General features: G+C 49.7%; 1 protein-coding gene across 5 annotated transcripts in view; it reads right to left on the bottom strand.

Moving 5' to 3' along the window:
- Positions 1-24,097, bottom strand: part of CSNK2A2 (casein kinase 2 alpha 2) — a 37,588-nt gene extending 13,491 nt beyond the window's left edge. For 3 of the 5 annotated variants that reach the window (XM_080636991.1, XM_080636989.1, XM_080636990.1), the window contains exons 1-10: positions 23,861-24,097; positions 23,523-23,634; positions 12,425-12,526; positions 11,580-11,630; positions 4,748-4,807; positions 2,541-2,624; positions 1,568-1,678; positions 1,261-1,362; positions 840-940; positions 46-194 (exon numbers count right to left, since the gene is read on the bottom strand). In XM_080636991.1, the coding sequence (XP_080493117.1) occupies positions 46-194; positions 840-940; positions 1,261-1,362; positions 1,568-1,678; positions 2,541-2,624; positions 4,748-4,807; positions 11,580-11,630; positions 12,425-12,526; positions 23,523-23,634; positions 23,861-23,964 (976 nt within the window). In that variant the 5' untranslated portion in view covers positions 23,965-24,097. The remainder of the gene's footprint in view (positions 1-45; positions 195-839; positions 941-1,260; positions 1,363-1,567; positions 1,679-2,540; positions 2,625-4,747; positions 4,808-11,579; positions 11,631-12,424; positions 12,527-23,522; positions 23,635-23,860) is intronic. The other 2 variants (XM_080636992.1, XM_080636993.1) reach the window with 2 other exon arrangements.
- Positions 24,098-24,452: the final 355 nt, after the last annotated feature.

Raw genomic sequence — 24,452 nt, 5'->3', positions numbered from 1 at the left:
CACAGACATAGAGACCCCTCTCCATCCCAGCTTCCCCACACTCACAGAAATAGGGGTGCTCCATTGCCTCCTTGGCAGTCAGCCTCTGTTGATGGTCGTATCTCAGGAGCTTGTCCAGGAGGTCTAGAACTTCAGGACTGACCAGGTGTCTGTTCTCGCTGTGGATGAAGTTCTCCCAGCGCTTCCGGGAATGCCTGCAAAGGGACCAGCAGTCACTGCCCAGCTCCCAGTAGCACAGCACCGCCACCACTATCCACCTCTGAGAAGACTCTGCTACAGCTCTTCCCTGCACAAGCAAGCATGTGCCAAAGGGGGAGAATTCTCTGCTTTAGGTACACCATCGTGTGGATGTCCTACATCTGGGGAAGGCCCAATATTGCACGTTCTGTTCTGTCTACAGGGCCTAAACAACAGCATGCAGGAGGCAGGGTGACACCACTGGGACCAGAAGTGCTCTGCTTGCCAATCAGCTGGTTGGGAGCTGTCCTTTCGATGCTATACCCACCTCTTGTCCTCTTCAGAAACCTCAGCTGGGAGATGTTTAGCTCCTCAGCTTGCACTCAATCCCAGCATCTACATCTCCACTTCTAGGATGTCAATGAGCAGGAGAAGGGAGTAACAGAGAATGGCTTGTGGATCATGGGAGAGGCAAAAGCAAAAAATCTGCATTTCAGTGACCTTCTAAGATGACATAAGCAGCTAGACAGAGGCCTGCAGCCAGCACTGTGATCCTGAAGATCAAAACAGGCCTTTGCTGAGAGTCCTTCAAGGGGATGGACATCAGTTTATTTCTGTCTGTGTTATAAAGGAAAAAAGCAGCATTTCACTTCTCCACTTACTGGCCCAGGATATCATTGAAGTGTGGATCCAGTTCTATGTGGTACTTCTTGAGATACCCATACAGCTCATCTGTGCCCAGGACCTTTGCAATGCGAACCAGCTGGAACAAAAGATATGGTGAAAGGGAGCAACACAGGCCACCACTCTTTTGCAGAGGCAGAGCCACCCAATCTAAGGAGCTCTCCCTCTGGAAACATCCCAGATGGAAGGAATATCTCCCTTGAATCCTGTTTTTGCAACATGTGCAGAAAACAAGTCTCCTACAGAAGCCAGTGAACCACAATCCCACATGGCTTAACTAAGCACGTAGCAACATCCTCCCAGCCTGGTGGTCTGATTCCCAGAACCTCCAAGCTGTACACACAGAAATGAGGTGCTGACAAACATCTCATGGAATAAGCCTGGTAGCAAAGTCCTTACTTGGTCATAATTGTCCTGGCCATGGAAGAAAGGCTCCTTTCGGAAGATCATGCTTGCCAGCATACAACCTAAACTCCACATGTCTAAGCTGTAGTCATACATCTGAGGGGAAAAAAGAAGCTGTGAGAAGACGCATGCTCACAACCCAGTTCTTCAGCTCCACAGGCAACCTCAGCCTTTTCATTTCACAGCCAGCCTCTTTCCCACCCAGGCAATGCCCTGGCAGGCACAACCAGACACCCCAAAGGTGGTCAAAGCGCAGCCACAAGTGGTATCACTGGCTAGAAAGGAGGAGGCAGATTCTTACTTGGTAGTCCACAAGCAGCTCTGGTCCTTTGAAGTACCTAGAGGCCACGCGGACATTGTATTCCTGAGCTGGGTGGTAGAATTCAGCCAAACCCCAGTCTATGAGCCGCAGCTGAACATGCAATAAAGAGACACAGAGTCAGGAGTTCCAGGACAAGCCATTTAAGTGAAGCCGCACTGGCCAACCCTCTCAATGCTGTGATGCTCGCGTGGAGCCCCGGATGCAGGCAGGTACTCTGAAGACAGGAAATCTCTCAGCAGAGCTCTGATCAGGCTCTTCCCCCTCTCACCAGCTGCTGGAGCAAAGCAAAGGTTTGAGAGCTCCTCTGCCAGAGTCCAAGCACACTGGTACTGCTGGGCATCTGGGTCCTCAACAGCACCACCAGCCACAGCGGAAAGGGAACAGGCAAAAGCCAGATGTGTTATTCTGCTGTTTAGAGGGGCTGGCCCAAAGGCAGTGTTGATCCTAACGAGGGGCTGAAAGCAAGAAACAAGGTAGGAGGGGGGCCCACCAAGCCAGACCATATCCTTCAAATTACTGAAGGACAGGTCTAGTAAAAGATGCACCCCTCATAAACCTCAACTTGCTTGTACAGCCACCACTGTACTACAAGAGGAGCTTATGTCCCCTAGGGAAAAACATTCACTCTGATTTCAGACAAGGCCACCCTCCTTCGGCCCAGGGTCTCTGCAGCCTTCCCAGGTGGAGACTGATGGCCTAGACCTGCTCCTCTCAGCAGAGAGGAGCTTGTGTGTGTGTGCTTGGCTGGGGTGACGAACAACCTCCAAGCCATGGACTCCCACTGTGGTGCTCCCTGTGGGACTCTGGCGATCTCCTTCTACAAACAGTGGAGGGGAGGCGGTAAAGAAATGTTACAGGGGTAAGTCCAGCTGCTCAGGCTACGGGTACAGAGGTGGCAGAGTTTCCAGTTTCCCTGGAAACCCCCTGCTTGTGAGCCCTGGTGCCACAGTACCTTTTTCTGTTGGTGGTCTATCATGACGTTGTGGGGTTTGACGTCCCTGTGCATGATCCCCATGCTGTGACAGTAATCCAGGGCCTGGCAGACACAAGCACATACACCAGACAAGTCTGTAACTATGGGCACAGCAGTAGAACAGTCAGTTCTCAGCCAGGAGCACAACTGCCCCATGCACAGCAAGCGCTGCAACCCTAGCACAAGAAACTGGCATCTTCACCTCTTATGCTGTACATGAGTAATAGACAAGGTGGCAACAAGACTATTGATTTTGTGTCCTACTGCAGTCCCAGCTCCTGGAACTGTGTTCCTTGCACAGTCCTTGAACACGATGCAGAGAGGCATCCCAGTGCTTCAGCCTGGGAACCCTGTGCTTCCTAGGTCCTGCTCTATTCCCCAGAAAGAGATCATTCTTACATTCATAGGCTTTTATGGCCTTCAAGTGGTGCTTTCCACCTGTCCCACAAAACACACTTAAGCTATAAAGTCAGCTCTGCCCTGCTCCTTTAAGCCAGACTTGCGCTTAAAAAAGGCAAGCAATAGCACATGAGGACAAACAAAGCTGCCCAAAGCTTGAAGGCAGGAGCACACATGAGCTCTCCAGCTCCATGACCTTGCACCATTCACCTCCCTGCAGCTGTTACATTGAGCAAAGGGGCGAGAATGTTGTTTCCCCATCTCAAAGGGGGAGGGACACCCATCCATCAACATCTACCAGATGCTCTGAGATCTCAGCAGCACGGAACAAGGGTACAGCTTGCCGTCATTCAATATCCAAGTCATCAGTGCCAGGGATGTAACACTGTCCTTGGCCCCAGCTGGAGCGGGAAGAAGAGGAGGCAGCAGCTTCCATCACAACAAGGCCCCAAGGATATCCCTGCACTGACAGCTGGCCTCACAGCCAAAAGGAATCACAGCAAATGGCTATCCTGGGATCTCCAATACAGAAAATCTGTAACAGGTTGGACAAACTGCTTCTGGACAAGCTGTTCTAATGTCTTGCTTGTCTCAGAACTGGATCATCTAAGCCTCATGACCCTTCCCACTCTAATCAGGGGGGGTAAGAGTGGGACTTCAATGGGAAGGTCTTTCCCTTGCAGACAGGTGCAGCAAGCTTAGGTGTGCAGAGAAGAAAGCCTTCCTCAAGGCCACTTGGTCTACTGCAGGAAATCTCCTGCAGCCACCAAGCCCTGAAGCACAAAAGGCTTTTTCCTTAGCCTGTCCTACATATTTCCAGAGGCAGGGGGCCTGCAAAGTGCCAGCCCAAAGTTCCAAGACCCTGATGGGACTTGACACAGCCCAGCTGCTGCTCCATCAGGTCAGCACAGAACAGCCCTGGGATCAGCTGAAAACTGTAAGCTCTCCCTATGTCCTGCTGCCTCCCATGGCCTGTGGCTGAAGACCCCAGAGGGGCACTTCAGCAGATCTCTGATCTGCCATGTGGCTCTGTGAGCATTTCCATGGGGAGGTGCAAACCAGGCTAGTCAAGAGGAAGTATTTAGGGCAGTCTGTGCCCTTTGTCAGGGGGACAGGGAAAACTTTGGATGGGAGGTCTCAAAGGAAAATACCAGTGTTATATCAACACATAACAGCCAGCATAACCAGAAGCTTCGTGCCCCAAAACCGCATTCATGGGGTTCTGTGACCACAACACAGAAGTGTCTTGAAGTGCCTTAGATCCCCCACACAGAGACACAGGGGTCTAAAGACCAAGTGGACAGAAGTCACTTTCTATTTGAATACTGCAGCAGAAGCAAGCCTGGAGCTGGCAATCCCTTCCTTCTGCTCTCCCCAGCACGCTCAGGAGTCCTCAGTTCTCCAGCCCTGCAAACACCTCCCAGCGGTTGCACTGGGTCTGGCTGGAAGTGAGTTGATTTTCTTCACAGCAGCCCAGCAGTACTAGAGACACAGGGTCCAAGCACAACCCTAGCTGGTATCTAATAATCACAAATGGTTCACAGAAGAAGAGACCCCAGAGAATTGGACATTTTTGGAAGTGGCCAAAGGTTCCCAGTTTGGCTGTAATACCTCACAGCAACAAGCCACAAAACCATATCTTTTCCCAAACCTTCCCAGGTTATGAGACATGGATTCTGCATTGAACATGAAAGGTAAATGCTTAGTAGCAGTGTCCCATGAGCCCTGCTACTGCTTCTCTCATTCCTGGTGCCCCTATCCAGATTGCCACATACAATGCTACTCACCTTCAGCAGCTCATACATATAAAACCGAATATCATAGTCTGTCAGGATCTGGTACAGTTGCTGAAACAGATGTGGGGAGGGAGGAAGAAAAAAAAAAAAAAAAGAAAAGAAACAAAAGTGAATACTTGAGATTAATAAAAAAAAGAGGTTTGGGTTAGTTTTATGTCCTGCACTCCACCTGCCTCCAATCACTGACCCCATTCCAGATCCCTCGTGAGGGCTGCAGCTCCCAAGGGCCTGTCCTCATCTCATACCTGCCAGGACTACACACTAAGGAATCCAAACAGGATGTGAGAGCTCCCATGAAATACTACTAGGATCATTCAGCCCTGCCATGACTTCTTTCCAGCAGGAGACAGGCAGGCTGCCTGTTCAGGGAGGAAAGAGCAAGCCCTTCAGAGCATGCTGGGTTGGCACAGATGATCTCAACTCTCAGTTCACATGCAAAGTTACCACGATGACTTGACAACATCAGTAATTCCATTCAAAGGAGGCAGGCTGGGAACACACGGGCAACATTTCCAAGTGCTGAAGGTGGGGCAGGGAGATGAAAACAATAACCTAAAGGGGCATGTGGTGGTGAAGCACAAAGGGTAGAGGCAGCCTCAGGGGCACCCCTCTATCAAAGGATAAAAGCTAATGCAACTCAACAGCACAGAAACGCTTGTGGGGCCAAGAAGAGCTCAGCTTGGGGTCTCAAGGAAGTGCTTGCTGGCAGCACATTTGCCATCCTCCTCTGCTCTGTGTACTTCTGCAGCTACTCCTGCACTTTAACCTGCATCATGTCACCAGTACTGTCACTGGAGACTCCATCACCCTGATGCTCCCATGCCAAGTCATAAGTGGCTCCAGGTTTGCCATCCGCTCTGTCACTGGCAGCAGTGCCAGCCTGACCCCTGGACTGTACTCTCACTCAGGTAGGGCAAGGTGAGACACCAGCACAGGACAAGGAAGGACAGTCACAGGGCCGCAGCAGGACCAGACCTCTTTGCCCTTCTTAACAGACAGGGATCATCCCACAGCTCAGTCAAATCATTGACTGCATGGGAGCCAGCTGCCATCATGGCACCATTTGGCAGCTTCAGGTAAAATCCCAGAGGAAGTGATTGAAATTTACATTCCAAGAAAGCAGCTCTGGCCCTGGATCCCCTCCAGGTCCATGCTGAGATCCTCAGGATCCTGCCTAACTGTCGTGGGTTCAGCAGTAGCAGTCATTTTTCTCCTTTTTAGTAGCTGGTGCAGCGCTGTGGTTTTGACTTTCAGCCTGGGAACAGTGCTGATAACACTGATGTTTTTAATTGCTGCTCAGTAGTGTTTACTCTGACGAAGGACTTTCTGAGTCTCCTGCTCTGCCAGGGAGGAGGGGAAGCCGGGAGGAAGCAGAGACAGGATACCTGACCCAAACTAGCCGAAGAGGTATTGCATACCACAGCACATCATGCCCACTATATAAACTGGGGGCAGTTACCCAGAAGGGCTAGATCACTGCTCAGGTTGGGCTGAGTATCGGTCGGCGGGTGATGAGCGGTTGTATTCTCTTCCCTTGTTATTCCCCTTATCATTATTATTATTGGTGGTAGCAGTAGTGGGTTTGTGTTATACCTTACTTACTGGACTGTTCTTATCTTAACCCGTGGGAGTTGCATTCTTTCGATTCTCCTTCCCATCCCTCTGGGAGTGGGGGGAGGAAGAAGAGTGGGGAGCGAGCGAGTAGCTGTGTGTTTCTGGGTTATCGAGTGGGCTTAAACCATGACATTAACTTAGGGCCAGCTCCAAACAGCCCCACCACTCCCAGTGTTGCTCTGGGAAATCATCTGACAATATAAAAATGTTACTTACACCCATAGAGCTTTACCAGCCTCCAGGCCATGAGATGCACTGTGAGCTGGGATGATCCTAATGCTTCCGAGCAACCCACTGAAGCAAGGGAGCAGGGAACAAAAAAAGATACAGCTACAAGCTATAGCAGAGATAGATTTCCTGACCTGGTTGTGCATGGCTGTGATGCATGACCCAGGGCCAGCAGAGGACAACCGAGCCCTTCCAGGACTTTGTTTAAATGGCTTGCTCAGGTAACAAACACTACGGGGGGACAGATGTTTAAAACATGTTCAACTTCACTTGGCAACACCAATGCACCTGAGGAAGGAGTAAGGCTGAAGAGGCAGTGGCAGAGCCAGGCCAGATGCCATTTTCCCCATTCCCTGGCTCCTCTGCCTCTTGCTGCCTGTAAACAGGGAGGGATGGAAGGGAGCTCACCGATGCCTTTCTTCCCAGGCCCATGATGCTGTCACTTCTCCAACTCACAGCCTTCAGCATGGGCAGCTGATGGACAACCAACTCTAAACAGGCCTCCCTGGAAGAGCTGCCTGTGAAACTCAGCACCTCTGATTTGTGCACTGTGCAGGCAGTGTGATTAGCAGCAGCCAGGCTCCACGTGCTGCGAGGAACAGCCCTGAATGCACAAGGCTCTGAAGGACAGAGCCAAGGTTTCCGCTGCAAGCAGGTCCCACACGGCAGCTGCCCCAAGGCTTTGACAGTGGGCTCCAAATCCCCTTTGCCAAGCCTAGCAGGACAGAGCAGATGCCTTCTTTACAGACACGTCCCATTCTCTGCTCTTACAGCTGGCTCTTCAGAGCAAAATTATCAGAAACATCACTATGGTCATCACTCAAACATCTGGCCAAGTAACTGCCAGCACAGGATTACACAAGGTATCGGGAGGTGTGGGCTGGTCTCCTTTCTCCATACAGAGCAGGAGATAAGGCTAAACTCATCCACAGGCAGACTCTACTCTCCAGCTTTCAGTGATATTTCGGCACATATCACATAACTAATTGCAGACTGATGCCATCAGTGCCTGAGGAGGCAGAGACATGCTTCTCTGTGGGGCTTACAGAAGTTAAACCTTTATCCTCTGTGAGTGAGCAAATAGCTGGCTATGTGCAGTGAGCAGCATCTGCAAAGCAACAGGGTGGCTGCAAGGAGCTGTCAAAGAGAGATGCTGCTTTGAGGTAAAGCATCCCAGAATCCCAAAGCATTCCAGGCACAGCAGGTACCCAAGGGAGGAGAAACTTTCATACTTCTGCATCAACTCTTTTTGGACTAACCTTGGATGTACAAGGATAAAGCACACACTTCTCCCACAGGAATTTGGCCTGATAATTTCCAGAGTTGCAGGGAATGTGGAAGATTTGACTCAAAACCCCACTGTCCTCACAACTCCAACAGGCTGAACATCCTGAAACGGCCTTTAATCGCTCACCTTTTTTGCCCATCTCCTTCAGCTGCAAACCTGCTAGCACGTTTTAAGACCAAAACAGCAAACCCAGTCCAAAACTGCTCCTGAAGACCTGGTTCTGATCCCTTCTTTCCCAAGGGAATTGCCTCTTTGGGTCAATGGAAGGTGCAGTACCAGGTATGCTCACAGACTACACATAACGTGAGAGTTGCTGGTGGTTGAAGAACAGACATCTCATTGGTAGTTTGAAACCAACTAGCAAAAGACATTTAATTTCACTGATGGTTAATCAATTGACTGCACGGTTCTGCAGTGCAGCTCTCATTTAAAGCAGATGACTGTGGGATAGCTTGAGTGCTACCAGATGACAAGTAATAGAGCAGGTCTAAAGAGAAGCACTAGCCCTGCACACAAGCTGCCATCCTCATGCAGCAGCATACACATTTAGTGTAGCTCCAACTCTTATCCGCTGCAAGTACAGAGCTATCACTTTCAGACAGGACCCAGCCAGGCAACTTAAGAAAATGTAATCAGCTCCGAGAAGGTATCTCGTAAGTCTGCTGTTTATACTGCCATTTAAAAATAGCCAAACCATGTGTAATACAAGCTGGTGTTTCTGATCCAGAATCATCCACAGCCATGGCTCAGGGTCCACAGAACTGCAGCGTCTGCCCATGCACAGAGAGCTGAGGAAACCCAGCAGTCGTTTTCCTGAGTGCCCAGACACGAACAATGTCCTGCCATCTGAATGGGCAAAGGCGTGAAGTATTACCATAGAATCATAGAATGGTTTGAGCTGGAAGGGACCTTAAGATCATGCAGTTTCAACCCCACTGCCATGGGCAGGGATGCCCCATGGGTGACCATGTCACCCAAGGCTCTGTCCAACCTGGCCTTGAACATTGCCAGGGATTGGGCATTTACCAGTAAGCAAAAAATAGTAACATTGAAGGAAAGAAACTGCTAGACAGGAGACAGCTGAGGAGACATGCAAGCTTATGAGCAACTACTGGCAACAGGACAGAGAAACCCACAATCCCGTACAGCAGTCAGCAACCTGCTGCACACAAGCTGCCCTGCAAACCCCATCATGCACCCTGAAGGGGATCTGCCAGTTAGATGCAGGGTACTCGTCAGTACTGCTGAATCCAGAAGTCAATGCAGAGATGGGCAGATTAGCAGCAGCCACCTCAGAACAAAGAAGAGAGGTCTCTGTTGCCAGGATTAGCGCTGTGGCATTTAACTCGAGCAGAATTTGGCTGCTCAGGGAGATCAAGATTGTGGAGCAGAAGGGACAATGACTGGAGCTGCGTGCTTTTCAGATGCTTCATATATAGAAGTAGAGTGTAAGCCAAGAACTTCAACACAAGGCCTCTCATCTACTCTACGTGCTTTCTGCTTGGCAAAGGAACTTTAGAGCACGAGAAGAGACAGCTTGGGAGTCTCTATGGAAGATGTCCACAGGTACCCATAAGCAGCAGCCACTCTGTAATCTGCCAGTTAGCTGTAGCCCCAAGAACCTACACCAAAGAGGCAGCAGAGCCCATGGGAGTGTAGCTTCAATAACCCACACATCCCATATACAGCTAGTGAAGTTGAGGATACAAATAAGCTCTGAGCATGAGCAGCCATAATGTCTGCCCTGGGGGACATGCCTGCATTCCCAAAACAAGTTATTCCTGCTTTGTACCAATCAGCATCAAAAGCATCAGTACTGTCTTAGACTTGCACAACTGTGAATCTGGACTTCCTTGAGGAGCCAGGCTCTCTCCTAGAAGCACAGAAATGATCTGCTGCAAACTCATAGAGCTGTTTCTAACACAACAGCCAGAGCAGAGCACTGTTACTTCTGCTGAGGCAACGCCAGTGGGGCCTTACTGACTGCAACAGCGCCTATGACAGCTCTCAGCATGGCTGCAACAGCTGAACTACATGGACAGCCAGTCCTGCATTTTGCAGTTCAGAGTCCCTGCTGGTCATCAGACTCAAGTTACTACTTAGCACTCCAATTTGTGAACGTATTTCAGTTACTGGGTGATATCTTTGATGATAATTTCTTTCTCTAAGGACATGACAGAGTGATGTAATCACATTTTGACTAGCAGACATGCAAAGCACTCCTCAGCAAGGTGTGCTGCTGCCCTAGCAACCTGTTTATCTAAAGCCATGTATTCAAAATAAAAACACATACATTTTTAAATAGGAAGTTAAATTATGAACGGTCACTAAGTTGTCAGAAGCACAGGGATATGTTCCTAACATAAATGCTGAACTGGAACAGCCCAGCTGATGTCAGTGAAGACCACGCAAATCAAACCTGCTTTAATTAGCCCTGGAAATCACCACGGAGCACTCTCCTTATGGCTATTTATTTGACAGAGGCAACATTCATCTTCGTGCCTAAAGCTGTCACGGCAAATGCTTCTGCAGTAAGTCTCTACATGAGATTAAGCAGCACTAAGACTATCACAGTCAGCACGGCTGCAGCTCTGGCTATGTTCAGGGTCCCACCCAGCAGGATCAGCTTACTAGCCCAGCCCCAGAGGGACAGCATCGACATGTGCTGCATTACAGCATGCAGGGCTGCAGGTGAGATGGTCCACAGGCCAGCTACGAGCTGCCTTATTTCCACCAACACCAACCCAGGCTCCTTCCCTGAGTGTTTCGTCTATCTGCTAAAGCTGCATCCTACAAGGCATGTACCTACTGAATGCTTTGGCACAGGCAGGAAGCAAAAAGCACTGTCCCACAACATGTGATGAGAGAGATCTCTGAACAGTGGGTGGAACAGAAAGGGAAGACTGCTGCCTTTCTAATCGCAACTGGTCATTTAGTTCTCCCACTACTGACATAGTGACTTAAAGATTAATATGGCGGAAGCAAAGATACCATTAAAATAGGTGTAGCCGATAATTAGATATTCCTTTTGTGGTTCAGCTCACTGCTGCCAGCCAGAAGCATTTCAGTCACATAGGCAGTGGTAGCTGCACTCAGAGAGAAGGACTCCATTTTGGGAAGGAGTAATACCCCTTGGTATTTTATTATTTTAAATATAAATAATTTTAAATATATTTCCCAAGAAATCAGAAGAGCCATGGAATATGCTGCAGGCTCAGGCAAGCAGAAAAGCTCTTAAGATGTATTCAAGACAGCTCAGTCCGCTGCTACCAGACCCACAGGCACTGGGAGTTGTTCTCTCCAGCCTCTGCACCTACAGTCCCCAGGTCTGAAGGATTCCAGCACAAACTGGTATCACCTGCTGCATCAACTCCACTGCTGTAAATAGAGCAGCACAGGGATTAACTTGAGCTGAATATATAGCACAGCAGTAATTACTAAATTGAGAGGGGAGTATCTAACCTGTTGAACTTATTGCTCCAAGCTGAGAGGAGATTCAGCACAAGCTTTTTATTCCTTCTCATCTACAGCCTGTTTACAGGTTTCTGATTTACAGGGAGAAAGGAAGGTAAAGCTGACATAGGTGAAAACTCCAAACTCCCCCCACAGCTTCCAAGGAGTAACCAGCAGCCCAAGATCACAGCACTCAAGAGAAATGGGAAGCCTCCCCTTTCCACATGCAGGCAGACTCACCTTGAAATCTGTGTTATTGATGTACTCAAACACCAGAGCAGGGGTTTTTGACTGCAAGAGAGAGAGAGTCATGGTTTAAACACCCTATTAACCTTCCTTTGCTCCAAGAGACCCAAGGAAACTTTTGTTTCCTGCCCAACCCTTACAGCAGAGAGTAGGATGGAAGCAGGACAGTGAGAAAAACACAGCCCTGCTCCCGCAGCAGGCAGAAATCCACTGAGACCCCTCACAGCAACCACAAACATGGCCAGTGCTGTTCTTTCTCCTGCCCCAGAGCAGAGACAGCACAAGGCAAGGCAAAGTGGGTTGCAGGCCACCACAAAAGGTTGGTCAGCCAGGACAGCCAACAAATACAGCAGCATCATTTCCTCTCCATGGCTGCCAGCAGGCTGGTGTCACAGACCTCAGCCAGCTGCCACTCAGATAAACTTCCCAGGAATAGCATAACTGTGGCAATGCAGACAAAGGATATGACTCTATTCACTGGGCAGCACAGCAATCAGAAGGATGAAAAGTGCTTAATATCCAATAGCTTGAGGATGCTCTTATGTTCCAGATGCCAGAGAGAAGCTGGAAGGCCACAGGCTCTGCTTTCTTACAGAACATTTGTAGGGCTACAAAACTTCTCCCCTCACAGAAAACTCACAGAAGGGGTTTAAAAGAGTCTGGGGACATGGAAAGGAATATGAACCCATCCAAACCAGCCCACTTCAGGAGATCCTGATGAGCTGGTCACCACTCATCCCTGGCTGCACAAAGGCACAGGCAGCACCTAACCTTAGCAGGAGCTAAGAGGCAGCTCCTCATGCCTGCAGCTGATGGGAAGGCAACACACGGGCACCTACCACTGGATCCTTGACAGTGTCAACCAGATTAATGATGTTGGTGCCACCACGTAGATTCTCCAGAATCTTAACCTCACGTTTTATCTTCTTTTTCTTCACTGGCTTAAATAGACAAAAGAAATTCGAAGTGAGAGTTCTTTCAGAAATGAACACAGATTTCTGCCACTGTTTTTGACTGGATCTTATCACCTCCCCTCCTCTCACTGCTCCCACCCTCATCTTTAGCATGAATTGGACCTACATCATCAATGAAAGCTTTCCACTCATAAGGGGAAAATCAAACCACTACAGACAAATGTACCTGTGACTCCAGTAACTGTGGTTAAAAGCATCCTAGACTCCTCTGTGGAAATCACAGCACACTCGTTCTGTGTAATTCATCTAGAACCGCAGGATAAGCACAGTGGACCTTGTATCTCATCTTTTGTTTACCAGCACAAATCAGTTTTTCACTCTTTAATCGCAAACCATTTTCCAACAATTTCTTTAATCCCATGGAACAACAACCTGAGAGTCTCCAACACCAAGACCTCTAGTAAGTTCAGACACTGCTATACCTAACTATGTGCAACCACTCCAAGAGCATACACTCAACTGCTTAGCATGCCATAGCATCCATACACCAGGATTTGTTTTAAAACCTACAGACATTTGAAACAGTTTTGACTCCTCAAATCTGCACAGACCCAGGAACTTCCTTCACAAAGTTAACTTTTTTCTGATCATCACCCTGCACAGAGTGACAAAGACCAGCTGCTCCCAAGGCAGGGCATCCACTCCCAGTACAGCTCTAGCCCTGTGCCTGCTTGGAAGGAAAGGCAGCTTAGAGCAGCTAATATGTGAGTCTTAGTTACCGAGTGGCGTGGCCATCACTGGTTGCAAGTCACTGGGCTTAGAAGCCCTTCACTGCAGAGCTGAAACACCCGCTCCTGCACAGCCACTACCACTGCAGATCCATCCTGCAGGGACTGGTAAAGCCACTGCTCTATCTCTGAGGTTTGCTGATGAAAACCTTCCTCTCCAGACATTTTGGTTTCCAAAATATTCACCATCCAGCATGGAGTCTGCTGTGTGAGGAGGGGAGTAACAGGGAAAAGCAAAGAGGTATGAGGCACCTTACTGAAGTGATATACATTATCAGATGTGTCTACACAAAGGACAAGGAACCACAAGAGCAAAACAGCTTGTGCTCACCACCTCACCTCTGCAGCAGCCTCCCACTTCAATAAGGGTGGCAGAGTGCCAATGGGGCAACTCACAGTCCCACCACAGGCAAACCCAAGGCAAGTCTTGGTGTCAGACCCTTCACAGGAATGTACAAGCAGATGGGAGAAGGAACAGAAACTTTTTATATAGTGGGAAATATGGTGTTTATCTAAGTGATAAAACATGCTGCCTTTCTAGGCTCTTTCAGGTGGCTGAAACCTTGAGATTTGAATCCTGTCCTTCTCTTCCAAGTTAAAAGGCATGAGCTAGACTTTCAAGCCAAAAGATGAGAATCTCAGCCTGAAGCGAAGTGCCAAAAATAACACCAATGCCAGCACAGGGAGCGTCAGCAGCTCATAAAGCCACTGTGGAAAACAGCAGCAAGGCCACCAGCTGTCAGCCAGAGATGGGGTGACACAGGGCAGGATGTGCTGGGGAGGGGGTAACCAAGAGCCCAGGGCAGGACCCAGGCATGGCTGGAGTCAGTGGAAGACGAGCAGACAGGGAGAAGCAGCCAGAACAGGGGAAGAGAAACCAGAAGTGAGAGGAGGAGAAGGGGGAATGGCTTTAACCTGACAGAGGAGAGACTGAGATGAGATATCAGAAAGAAGTTCTTCCCTGTGAGGGTGCTGAGGCCCTGGCACAGGTTGCTCAGAGAAGCTGTGGCTGCCCCATCCCTGGCAGTGTTCAAGGCCAGCTTGGACAGGACTTGGAGCAACCTGGTCTAGTGGAAGGTGTCCCTGCTTGTGGCAGGGGGTTGGAACTGGATGAGCTTTAAGTCCCATTACAACCCAAACCATTTTTTGATTCTATGATTTCTGAACCAAGAGGAAGATGCTTCATTAGGGACTAATTTATGTCAGCACAGGGACAGACACCACCCTTGCATCGCCCACATGCACTGATCTTACCAGAAGGCCAAGATGAAATTAGAGGATGTAATTCAGTTACTCTGCTCACCCAGCAAGGCAGATACACACACAAGCTGTTTTCCAAGGAATTTCAAAGAGGGAAGTAGAGTCACTGTTGTCCTGAAGGTGCTCACTGAATGGCCTGGCTATCAACAGACATGCCTCACAGCCTCTCTGCTGTGACACCTGCACCGGATCAGGAGCTGGCACTGCTAGAACAGCCGGGAAGACCCAAAGCCATTTGCCTTTGTGCTTCAGTTATTTCAAGAGCCTTCTGCATCAGCTGGTAGGGGAGGATATCCCTCTGAGAGTTCCCTTTCTCCTTCCATAGCAATCACCACTCCCACTGGGCAGAAGATGCTTGTCTTCCAGTCACTTCCCCATGTTTCCACCTTTTTCAGGACAGCAAAACAATGCCCTATGAGATCTCCTACCAGAAACCTACCCCTACCCACAATACACTTATTAAAAGACTCAAGCAGACAGAATCATCACCTTTAGGAAAAAAGGGGGGAAAAAGTTGGTCTTTTTTCCGATGAAATGCCTGCAGATCATCCCCAACATCACTGAGGGAAAACACTCCAGCAAATTCTGTCTCAGCAAGAGGGCGAGTTCAAAGCTGCTCGCTGTTTGCATGTTCTCCTTCTTAGCTGCAGGAGCACAGAGCTCAGGCTCAGCTGTCTGTACAAAGGTACAGTGCCTCCACGGTGGTGTGAGCCCCCCGCAAGGAGGGAGCACGGGAAGCCCTGCTCATGGCAGAGGGAAGCAGTGCGTCCTGACGGAGCTCTCCCCGTCTGCAGCCAGTGCTCAGGATGAGGTTCTGCCACTTAGCAAATAGGGATGAGGTGAGGACAGATAAATGTCATGGGCTGAAGCAAAGTCAGCTGACAGGAAAAGCTATTGCCTGGGAATTTCCTCAGGGAGCAATGAAGGGGAATGGAGGATTTCCCCAATTTAGATCTGCAGGAGAAAACAGTGGTTACTGCTGGCCTTCCCCTGCCCCAGCTTTCACCCACCAGTCTACCCAGCCACAGGCCACCTCCTACCCAAGTACCTCCTACCCACCACTGCTTCAGCCATGACTGCAGACACTGTCTACTACCCAAACCCCAAAAACTGGGGCTCAGTTTTTGTCTGGCAACTGATTCCAACGCCAAGCTCTTCCATCTGGCAAGTCAAACACGATGCCAGCACACGGTCAGTACTGCACTGGAGCTGTTTACAATCAGAGAAACTCTGGTAACTTCCCTCCGGTCCCCAGACCCCAGCACTGCTGAAGCCACAGGCAATCAGCAGCATATCCTCCAAGTGCCAGGATTAAGCCTGTGTTGCTACAACTGTCTCCCAGGCACCTGATCTGTCTCTCCAAGGATGTTGACTCCAAACACACATGGATTAAATGTGAACTGAAGCTATAATGGCCTCCAACCATCTGCCTCTCCCAGCAGGGATAACTTCCAGAACATCAGCCCTTGCAGCTAGAGTATTTTTAACAGTACTCATTTAAGGCTATTTTATTAAAACAGGCTATGAACAGCAGCATTTCAGGTTGTGTTTCATACACAGTTCAGTCCCCCTGTCCCGGGAGGAGGATTTCCAGCACAGAAATGGGGAAGGCACATAGACAAAATACATTGCACCTGAGTTTGATCTGTCTGTTTGCAAAGCAACATTTTATACCAGTGCAGACTCCAACTCCATCTGTTCCCATGGCAGAGGTATTTCAAAGCTTTGGTCCATGCTGGGATTCTCTAGTGACCAGTATGAGTCAATCCCTCACTGCAGCCCTTCCTTCCGAGACAGGCTCCAGCAGTGTTCCTCTGCTCCATGCAAACACCTATTTCCATGGAATGTGTAAAAACTTGACAGCCTGGAGACTTCTGTTGCATTTGGTTGAAATTGGCCAACCAGTGCAAAAACTACTGGGGGGGGAGCATGGGGAGAAAAGCTGACAGACAGCAGGATTGCCTAAGGCTTGTTTCCATAGCAAACCAGGCTAAAAGACATGTCTCAGTTTAACCGTGTCTACACTGGGAGGGGTTTAATTACTTCAACTGCAGCAGTACCCTTAGAAGCACATCACTGTCTAGCACAAGCCAGTTTCCCAGGAAATTGCTTCCTTCCTTGGGCAAACTGGAAGTGAGGTGGCTGTGAATAGTGAAGACAAACATACAGCTCATGGCTTTCCACTGTGCAGAGGGACAAGGGACCTCCAGCCACAGGAGAATGGTCTCTGCTGGACACAGCAGCTCTCACTCAGCTCTCCCCTGCCAGCTACCCTTTGCTACAGGTTTCCTGCTGTACCAGTCCAAAGAATCCCATGAGGGGGCCTCAACCCACTAGAAAGTCAGGCAGATCACGCAGTGACAGTGGCCAGTGCTATCCCAGCTACCTTTGACCAAAGCTTGAGAGGCACCATGTGATGCCATCCCTTTGCAGAAAATGAGGAATGGAGTAAGTCGTTGCTTTGCAGTCAGGTAGATGCAAAAGAAAACACCTCTCTCTGACTCAGAGATCAGATCCCAGGTCATTTTCCATGAGATCATGTAAACTTGTAAGCAGGGAAGGAGTTCAGCTGCAGCAAACACCAGCTGGGAGAATTAACATTGTTTGCTAAAATAAACCTTTAAATACAAGGCTACAACCATCACTTCCTGTCTCCAAGTAATAAACAGCTGCCCAGTTAATAGTATTTTTTTACTTGGTTTCTAAAGCAAAGGGAGTACACTCTTCTGTCAAATGCTTCAGTTCCAGCCTTCCCCAGTGTTTCCAAACTTAGAGAGAAAAGTAGTGACCAGGAAGACCTGTGAAATACGAGTAAAATCCAAAGCATAAAAATCATTTTACATTACCCAAAGGCACAGCTGAGGAGCACACTGTTCTGAAGGAGTCACCAAAGGCACTGGGTTCTGCCCAGCAGGTGCTCTGAAAAAGAACTGGGGTTCGCACAGCAGGGAAGAAGGTTTAGCAGCCTAAAGATACAAATCCACCACAAACTAAAGTCATTTATTCCACCACCCCATAAAGAAAAAGATCTATTTGCTCATCAAACCTGAATAGCCCAGAAACACCACAGTGCTTTCAGTGAATGAGCAGGGAAATCTCAACACACAATGTTCAGGAACAGCAAAAGGCTGGAGCAGCATCCTTATGATAGCATTTAAACACTTAAAAGCTGGCACTAGAAGCTCATTTGTCTCTAGCAAGTATTATCGAAAGGATCACAATAATCAGCCTATAAAGCCTGATGCCAATTGCTCAGTAGGAAAATTGGCTTCAGAGCAGCAGTGCTTCTTTTGCCAACCATCATCTGGGAAACCAAATAATTGTAGTCAAAAGAGCTACAAAACAAAGAGTCTACTTGTGTTAATACTCTGTCAGTTGTTTGCATCTTACAGCTTCCATTATGGGAACTCAAACTTGCCTGAGCTGCTCTTGAATTTTAGAAAAGAGGAGGAGGGTGAAACCTACCCTAAAATTACTTTTTTATCAGTGCTTTTGATTTTTATTTAAATTTGGTAAACTACACCAGCACGTGTTTTGAGGGCAGCATCATTCCTTCCCTCAAAATGCTTTCCCTCTCTACATAGCACATCCCAAACCAGCCCTCTGGGGCTTCAGGGCTGCCCACATTGCATCAAGACTTCCACAGTCAGCTAAAAGGGTGCACAGGACCAAGCCCAAATTCCCACCATCACTGTTACAAGGGATGAGAATCATTCATGCAGGTTCTGCCCCAGGCCACTTTGAACAGCCACAGTGCTGTAACTCGCCCTCCTCTTTGCTGGAGCTGCAGCTTTGCAGTTCACCAGTCTCTTGGTGGTAGAACACCACCGTGACAGTTACCAGCTGCATCCCCAGGCCTCTGCAAGACACTCGGTATCATCTCAGTTGGTCTCAGCTCCAAACAAGGCTGGACTCCAGTAACCAACTGTGCAAAGCCCAGTGTGGGCAACTGGTGTTTAAAATTGAAGAGCTGTCTACCACGCTCTCTTGCAAAAGGGCTCATTTCAAGACTGCCAGAGGAGGAAGTGAGCCAGAGAGCGCGGATTCAGTGCATGCAAATGCAGGAGGAGGAAGAGACACATAGCTAGAGCAGGAGCAGGCATCACACGGCTTTGACAGAAGGAAGGTCACCGATGAAGTCAAAGCTCCAGCCTGAGGGACCAACACCATCCAGTCCTATTCCCTCTGCAATCCCTTCCGCACACCAGCACAGGAGTCATTTCAACCCCCATCTAGAACATGCTGATGTATGTGGGCTCTAAAGCTTTTACAGACAGAATATAATTTACCAGAGCCACAGGGCTACTTCACCCAAACGGTATTCTACATACTAGAACAACAATTTGTGTTCAGCACTGGAAGGATCCTGCAGCAGTGCCTGGTATGAGCAGCTCTGGAGGGTTCACAGAGCCCAGAAGTGGGGAACAGGGGAAAACCAAAGCCAAACAAACCAGAATGCATTTGTGAAACCACGTACATGGTTGAAAGTTCCAGCTCATGGACTCAGCACAGAGGGACAAAAGCCACCCGAGGAGAAAGAGGCTATTTCATAATTCTGCAGAACCTCCATTTCACTGATCTCTCTCCTTGTAACTGCATTCTTGCCCTAAGCTCTGCATGGGTGTTGTGCCTATGCAGACAGTAACCATACAAGTAGGCAAAACAGTCTGTACGTGATGGGTTTAATGCTTTGACACACGTGTGTAGCAGGAAAGCAGGCGGACTACTGCACAGAGCTGACAATATGGATGCTATCATCTCCGCCTTGAGTGGATACTCAGATGCCACAATCAGAGAATTGTTTAAGTTGGAAAACACCTTTAAGATCATCAAGTCCAACCATTAACGCAGCACTACCAAGGCCACCATTAATCCATGTCCTTAAATGGGACTTCTACATGTCTTTCTAAAGATAGTGGTATTTGGTACAAGAAGGATACTGAGGTACAGCTGAAACTCACCAACAGCCACAGCTGTAGGTAACTTTAACAGCAGTGTTCTCACCACAGAGAATCACCCATACAAGTTGCAAGCAGTGTAGAAAGCTTTGGCCTTTAGAGTGGCAACTTGGAGCACTGATCACATCCCCCAAGAAGCCAGTTACTCCAGAATAGAGGATTCACCTCTAAGGCACACGAGAAGGTACTTCGGAGCTGCATTAGCAGAAAAGCAAAATGAGAAGTTCATCAAAGAGAAAACTCAAAGGTTGCAGACTGACCTCAGCAGTCCGCCAAAACTCCAAATCTATGTGATTGGACATGAATGAGCAGAGCTGTGCTTTAGATACTTGCTAAAGCACTGAACCAGCTTTAGCAAGGGGTTGGATTAGATGATCTTCAGAGGTCACTTCTAACCACAACCATTCTGTGACTGGTTATAGACGATACATGGCTCACTGGAAACAAAGATGACTTGAATCTCCTTCATATATGCTGAGGAACATCAGACCTCATCCTGGGAGTCAAACCTTAGCATCAAATTTAAGCTAGACAAAAAAGCACATACAGGACATGTTCACACACTCCTTCTTCCTGGCTGACCTGCACCTAAGCATGCAGGACACATGCTCACAGCTGAACCCAGGCCAGCCAGATCAAAAAGCCCACAAGCGCCTCCTACACCGGTTAGGGACTGGGGGAGCACCACTGCAGGCTAATACTGCCTATGAGGGGTAGGAAGGTCTGTACAATGCAGATTTCTCCACTACTTTCCAAGATAACTTCAGCCCCACAACTTTTTTGGCTGAATCTTTGCTCCCCAAAGAGGTTGCAAAGGTGTGGAGCTGCTCTCTGCCTCACTTCTCAAGACCAAAGCTTTTTGGAGGACACTTGGCAGTGGGTCTGTGTGGTAAACCAGGGCTTCTGCCTTGCTGCTTTGCACTCGCTGTCCTACACAGTATATCCTGATGGGCTGCTGCAGTGGGGTGAGAAACAACCTGCATGCTTGGTTTGCCTTCTTCTAAAAGGACTGCAGAATTTTCCTGGGAAAAAAGTGACATCAGAAGCATCATATAGGCAAAGAAAGGCACTTGGCCCATGAAGTGGTAATTTTAGTGTCATCTACATAATCTTCACTCTGCTCCTTTGCTGACACGTTTATAACCACAACTAGCTGCATGACCACATCCTATTTTCCTGCAGAATTAGGCCTGGTCCTGCACTTGGGGCAGCAGAACTCAAAGGCAATGTGGGGTACTGGCCAGGAAAATGGGCAAGCCTAAAAGGCCTGAGGCACTGTACTATCAATCAGAGCCATTAGCTCACTGTCCTTGTCCAATGCTAAAGTCTTCACAGGGCTCTTAAACAAACAAGGTAAGTGGCTGGCAGAAGAGGAAGAGTTATCTCCTTCATGCAGCATTAGACTAGGACATATGCTGTAGTCTCAGCTTTGCTGATGCTAAGGGACTTGCCCAAGGTCACACAGGAAATCTCTGTGGCTCAGTTCTGCATCAGAGAAAGATGATAAAATTTCCTGACCTCTCTGGAGGATGGTACAAGATGTTCAGGTAGCACAAGAAGGGGGGAAAAGCAGGGGAAGTACTTGTTACAGGCTAACTTGAGCTTGGCAATGATAAGAAGCTTCAAAGAGCAAGGCTGGCAAGAGACATCAGTCACCTCCCATGAGGCACAGACATTAAAACAGTGACTCTTGCTAAAAATCACTCAACATAAATTGTTCTCTCAAAAAAAATTAAAGAGAAAGGAGCAACTGAAGTAGACAGTCGCATCCATCACCCAGAAACAGTCTTCCCCTTTGTTCCTGCTCTGGAGCCACACAAAACCCCAAAGACTTTTGGTTGCATTTCCCACCTCAGAGGATCCAGCCTGAATTAGGAAGAAGAGAGACCCAGCCTCTTTGCTAAGGCTCCACTGCAGATATATGCAATTACATTCACAATTACGTTTGAGTCTAGCTGCAGAAAACCAGAGGTGCTTTCCACAGATCAGAGCAATGTTATTGCTGCACTTCACAGGCTTTCTGAAACTCACTTTTGACTGACCCACTTTCCACTGAGAAGGAAGTTCATCCGATTTATCTGGACTTTCTGCTTTTCCTTGCTCACTCTCAGGAATGCTGTCTGCATGTTAATGCAAGTGAGGGGAGCCAGGGGAACTGTTGGCAACACCATCCACTTCAGATCTGGGACAATACACTCCCCTGCTTGGAGGGTATTAAGACAACACATTCAGGCCCCAAGGAGAAGGAGCACGCAGCCACCCTCAGATGACTCTCGCCAGCTTACTCCCAATCCAACACTGAAGAACTCCCTAGACATGACAGAGTTTGCCTGCTGCAGGGAGAGAAGCACTGCTTCAGGGGAGGCTCTTTAGGCTGGAAAGAAGCAGGGAGGAGATTCCTGACAACTTTACCCTCAGTCTCTTCCCAGCCTTGTGATGCCCTTCTACATGGGACAAGACCTAGAATCTCAACAAACCACAGCAATCCTGAAGAGACCACCAGGGCCTTCAGAGCAGCATGCAGAAGAGCAGTTTCCTCAGCCTAGCCACAAGCCATCTTGCCATAAAACCCAGCTCTGCACTACCTTTGACTACTCTCTCATAGAAGAAACTCCCACCTGCCCCTACTTTAAACAAAGAAACTAACCTTCAAACCACATAAAGCATCCGAAGGAGGGAAAGGCCCCAACAGCATGCCGGAGGAACCCAGCTTAGCGGGGAGATGCAAGCCACACTACTCTGCCCTGACGTCAGGCTCAGCCACAGGGGCTCTTCCAAAAAGTTCACCTGGGCATCACCTTGACCACAGCCAAATCAGGAGTGTGTGCACCTCCTCCCAGAGGCAGGCAGGAAGTCACACCTTAGCTAGGAGTGGTGGCAGCACAGACCGTGACAAGGTTTCTGGGAAGCCAAGGAAGATCCCAAGGAAGAACGCACTGTGAGCAATTGGGGTATCAGCAGAGACAGCCAGCCACACTATGTGGTGGATCTAGCAAGTGCCTTAGGGCTACAGACCTGCAGAGTTGTGTGTCCCAGGCAGCTGCAAAGGCAGGTTAAGTTCAGCACCTCCTGCACACTGTGGATCAACATGTGCCCAAATTCTTAGTACACCCATGGTCAGGCACCAGCTCCCACGTTCTCTTGAGGAACAAGTGACAAGTGCTGCTAGTCCAACAAGTGACAGCCACAAGTGTTAGCCAAGCCAAAACCAAAGCAACTCCACTCTAACCTTTTATTTCTTTGTCTTTTTTAACACCCTTGTTCATCCCCAGATCACCAACACAGACTGCTGCTAGTACAGTTACCACAGCTCACTGTGAGCCTGCTGCTTCAACTAAGGCATGCCTTGCACTGGCTGAGCCATGCATTCAGCCAATGCAAACTACAACTTGTTACTGCTGCATGAAGGTCGTCACAGACCGATAAACCAGAACACAGGTCACTGACGCTGCCAAACTTCACATGGCCTCTTTCAGTCTCCTCAAGCATCCATGGCGGGTTTTGACCTGTCTGGTGAAGTTCTTTTCAACATCAGATCCTCCAAAGAACTCTACATTGTCTGCTTTTTTGGCTGCTGAGCATCCCACACACTGGCTCTGAGAAGGCCCCATGCCAGCTGTCTAGAGGTTAACAGAAGGAATCCCCACTCCACGTTTTGCATTCCTGTTGACACGACAGTCCCTGGGCTGTCTTAAACCAGCATTGCCAGACATAGTTTACCAAACACAGGCAGCACTTGCAATGCTGTTCAAATGTCAGGACTCACAGCTCTCCTCCTCCAGAGGAGCTCTCAGCCCAGAGCTACGCTGGACAGGAGGGGTGAACACACCTAAACGTCACTACAGCATGTAGAACGCCAAATCCACTTCCAAACCCACCATCTCAACGTCCTTAACGTGAAAACAAGAGTTTTGTGTGAAGGAAGAAACCCAGCAGTCCTGTGGCCCTGCCAATCCTGCTCCTCTTCCCCTCGCTTCCAGCCACCTTTAGCCCCTACACCACCAACGGCACACTCACCTTGAGGATCTTCACGACGACCCTCTCGTTGTTGGTAATGTTAATGGCCTCAAACACTTCACTGTACTTGCCTCGCCCGAGCTTGCGAACCAGCTGGTAGTCGTCCTGATTGCTGCGGGCACCAAGAGGAGAGATGGAGGGGACTGATAACTGACGGGACAGCAGGCCGGGGCGGGGGGGTCTCTCCCGGCTAGCCCTCAGCCACCCGCAGCCCCCTGGGGACACCACAAAACGGGGGGAAGGGGATCAGCCACGGAACCCTCTTGGTGGGCCCGCAGGAGGGTGCGGAGCCGCCGGGGAAAGTGATGGGAGAAAAGGATCCCCGCAGGGCGCTTTACCCCCAGCTCGGGACGTGCGCCTCGTAGTCCCAGTACTCGCGGCTCCTCAGGCTGTTCACCTCGGCGTACACCCGCGCCCGGCTGCCAGCGGCCGGGCCGGGCATGGCGGCGCCGGGCGGCGGTCGCAGGAGGAGGAGGAGGGCGGCGCGGGGCCGGCGCGGTAGGCCGGCGAGGCGGAGCGCGGCTTGCAGGAAGGCGGCGGCGGGAGGCAGCAGGGCCAGACCGGAGCAGGGCAGCACGGCGCGGCGCGGCGCGGCGCGGCTCGGGGTGGGGTGGGGTGGGGTGGGGCGGGGCCGGCCCGGGGGCGGTGGGCGCGGGGCCCGCACGGAGCGTGCCGAGGCCCGGGCCCGGTGCCGGCGGCTGTAGCCTGGGCCGGCCCCGTGCGCCGCGCGGACAACCCGGAAAACGCGCCTTCGAGAGAGGTCTGCACCAGCGGCCGCAGCGCCCCCCGGCGGCGCGGAGGTCCAGCCCGCCCAACTGCCCACCGTCACACCTGTCGGGCCATTGTAGCCGTCGCTCACCCGTCAGGACCCTGTCACATCTCCTGTCACCCCCGCTCATCCCCTATCAGACTCCTCCGGTCCCCACCACG

This window comes from Psittacula echo (assembly GCF_963264785.1).
Source record: "Psittacula echo genome assembly, chromosome: Z".
Lineage (NCBI taxonomy): Eukaryota > Metazoa > Chordata > Aves > Psittaciformes > Psittacidae > Psittacula > Psittacula echo.
Note: the sequence above shows the minus strand (reverse complement) of the source record. Positions and strands in the feature narration are given on the sequence as shown.